Below are 3157 nucleotides of genomic sequence, written 5' to 3' on the forward strand. Positions count from 1 at the left end.
AAAAAAAAAAAAATAAAGTGAGTTTGCTAAACCTATGTTACGTGTTTGAATATTTTTGTTAAAATAACACCCTGTAAATAAGATATTGTCATTTTTTTACTTTTCCAAGATTTCACAGTATGGAAGTATTGTATGTCTCTTCTTACTAAACCATGATTTTATGCGGGACCTCATGCATGTTGTGTGTACATCGAGCAGTGATTACTTCTCTTCATATATTGTAGACACGTACTTATAAAATTGATTTTGAGTCCTATTTCTTTTCATTGTTCGACTGCGTGACTGCACAAGCCCACATCGTGGCTTAGGGTTTATGAAGATAGGGTAATCACCTAGTAGGTCCACGTGCATGTAGGGAGACTATTAGTAAAGTATTATATGCGCATCCAAACACACCTAGAAATAGTGAGTTCACTTATTAAGTATTTTTAAATACTTCATTTAGAATTTGGATTGATAAAAATTATTAATTTACGCGATAACTAATTTTTTTTCTTCAAAATGTTACTTCAACCAAACTATTTAATTACATAAATTCCACTTAATTTACTATTAATTAGTTAATTAATTAATAGTTTTATTTAATTTTTAGAGTAGGTTAATAAATAAATAATAATTAATGTAATTTTACTTGATATCTTTATACTGACATCGTCCAATTTCATTAACTTATTCAATGTAGTAGCGAGAAGAAATATCTCTCATCTCTCTTCATTCCGTGTTTAAAGTTGGATTCTCCACCCCAATCAGGGTGGGTCTCTAAACTCCCGATGTTAAATGAACATATCTAATTTTAATTTTATGGTAGATTGAATCACTTTGGTCTAAACATAATGAGTTTGGTTCGGATCTTAGATCCATAAAACTGACTCGACCGAACAACCTAACTCACCATGACGATATAAGATCGTTAACTCAATATTCATTCTCATCTTAAAACAAAGATCGTCCTATAAAAGGCCCCATAACTTGGCTACTCAGTTCATCATCACAGCTTGGCCAATTTGGTTGAAGCAAATGGAATCCATAAACATGAGCTCTAAGGAAGCCATTATGGGTCCTGAAAAGCACACACTTTCCTTACATTTGGAGGCTCCAAAGGTTCAATGGAGGATGGGCAAGCCCCCAAATTATGAAGCTGCTAACAAGCTCTTTGAACATGGAAGAACAAAGGTTCTCTTCTTTCATTTTTTCTTTGCCAGATCTAATATCATCTTTGTTTCTTAATTTTTTTTGTTCGTCGTAGGTTTGGCCGAAAGGATCTCTCGAAGAAACCGTGCAGAATATCGTAAAATCAATGCACGCTGAGTTAGCTTACATGACAAGATCACAAGATTTCAAGACCATAAACCCTAAAAAATTCGTAGTTTATATCAACGGTAATGCTAATTTTGTTACGTTAAATATGTTTCAATTAATTTAGCCTCTTATGTTCGATCAAAAATGTGATATCTCACATGGGTTGGGGAGGAGAACGAAACACCCTTCATTATGAGGGTGTAGAAACCTTTCACTAGCCGACGTGTTTTAAAAACCTTAAGAGAAGCCCGAAAGGAAAAACCCAAATCAGAAAAGTACGAAAAAAAAAAACAAGTCTCTGCCTAAGTCGGGTCTAAAATATCATAAAATTAACCTAACTCGACTCGTAAAAGCCCTTAATTACTTGTAATTAATGGATGATTAGATGATGAATTAGTGAATTTGTTGTGTTTGGTAGTGTAGGAAGAGAGGGGCTCTCAGGTGAAGAAGCAGTGAGGCTTGGAAGCTTCAATGCAATGCTGAAGAGCTCTCTACCAGAGGAATTCCATTACTTCAAAGCAAAGGAAGAGACATTTGAATCAACTTATAATGACTTTAAGACATGTTTTCCAAGAGGGTTTGCATGGGAACTTCTCCAGGTTTATTCTCCTCCTCCTTTGATTGCCTACAAGTTTAGGCATTGGGGTTTCTTTGAAGGGCCCTATAAAGCTCATTCCCCTACTCTAGAAATGCTCGAGTTCTTCGGCATGGGAACTCTCAAGGTAACGTCGAGATTCAATAACGACCCTTCTTGTCAAATGTATCCCTAAACATATTTAACGTCACGCTCATGAATGTTTCGGTTAGTTTGTGCCCTTATCGACTCATTTGATCATAACATAATGACAATTGAACTGTAACAGCTCAAGTCCACTACTAGCAAATATTGTTCTCTTTTGACTTTCCCTCTCGAGCTTCCCCTCAAGGTTTTTAAAACGTGTTTGCTAAGGAGAGGTTTTCACACTCGTATAAAGAATGTTTTGTTTTTCTCTCCATCCGATGTGGGATCTCACAATCCACCCCCCTTCGGGTCTCAGTGTTCTCGCTGACACTCGTTCCCTTCTCCAATCAATGTGGGACCCCCCAATCTACACTCCTTTGGGACCCAACGTTCTTTCTTGTCCAGTGGCACATTGCCTCGTGTCTAGTGGCACATCGCCCGATGTCTGGCTTTGATACAATTTGTAACAGTCCAAGTCCACCGATAGTAGATATTGTCTTCTTTAGGCTTTCCATTTCAGGCTTCCACATCCTTATAAAAGAATGTTTCGGTCTCTTCTCCAACAGATGTGGTATCTCACGTTTACTTACGACGTTCTAAATCCCTTCATTTAAAGATTATATTAAAGATGACATTTATTTGCACAGGTAGATTCATCATGGAAGGTTGAAGAAGTTCATGTGTTCTTTGATCCAGCTGAGCTATTTGGAAGTCTTTTGAAAGGCAAAAAAACAGCTTCAGAATCCAAAACAGCTGATTCATCTGCCTCTGCCTGTCCACTCTTCAATCAACCAAAGTAGCTCCACAAACACAAACACAAACACAAACCCAACAGAAGTTGGTCCGAAATAAAATGTGTTATGTTATGTTATAGTGTTTTTGGATTCAGTTCTTACGTTGTTATGTTTGTTAATTGTACCCTTTTTCTGTCGGTTCTTATTACATATCAATGATAATAAGTTGTTCTTGGTATCATGTTTAGTTTGTTAGGGGAAATTGTTTATTAGAACTTAGAAATCATTTTCGAAATATATAATATATTATAGGGGTAAAACGGACTTTTGACACAGTTGTAATAATGAACGATCTCTGATAGACTAGTATGTAATGATTATATCTATTGAAATAATTTGTTCT

The 3157-nt window shown here is 36.0% G+C and overlaps 1 protein-coding gene across 1 annotated transcript; it reads left to right on the top strand.

Annotated features, from left to right (window-relative positions):
- Nucleotides 1-1044: 1044 nt before the first annotated feature.
- On the top strand, nucleotides 1045-2995 carry LOC111785647 (pathogen-related protein-like). Its single transcript, XM_023666022.1, has 4 exons — nucleotides 1045-1173; nucleotides 1247-1379; nucleotides 1723-2021; nucleotides 2668-2995. The coding sequence occupies exons 1-4, from the start codon at nucleotides 1054-1056 to the stop codon at nucleotides 2818-2820; spliced, it is 705 nt and encodes a 234-aa protein (XP_023521790.1). The 5' UTR covers nucleotides 1045-1053; the 3' UTR covers nucleotides 2821-2995.
- Nucleotides 2996-3157: the final 162 nt, after the last annotated feature.

Source organism: Cucurbita pepo, unplaced genomic scaffold, assembly GCF_002806865.2.
Source record: "Cucurbita pepo subsp. pepo cultivar mu-cu-16 unplaced genomic scaffold, ASM280686v2 Cp4.1_scaffold000621, whole genome shotgun sequence".
Taxonomy (NCBI): domain Eukaryota; kingdom Viridiplantae; phylum Streptophyta; class Magnoliopsida; order Cucurbitales; family Cucurbitaceae; genus Cucurbita; species Cucurbita pepo.

Bases quoted from the DNA above. Each gene is read 5' to 3' on its own strand.
- LOC111785647 (XM_023666022.1), top strand. From the start codon at position 1,054: ATGGGTCCTGAAAAGCACACACTTTCCTTACATTTGGAGGCTCCAAAG. The intron at 1,174-1,246 runs GTTCTCTTCTTT...TGTTCGTCGTAG, and splicing joins TTGAACATGGAAGAACAAAG to GTTTGGCCGAAAGGATCTCT. The intron at 2,022-2,667 runs GTAACGTCGAGA...TTATTTGCACAG, and splicing joins TCGGCATGGGAACTCTCAAG to GTAGATTCATCATGGAAGGT.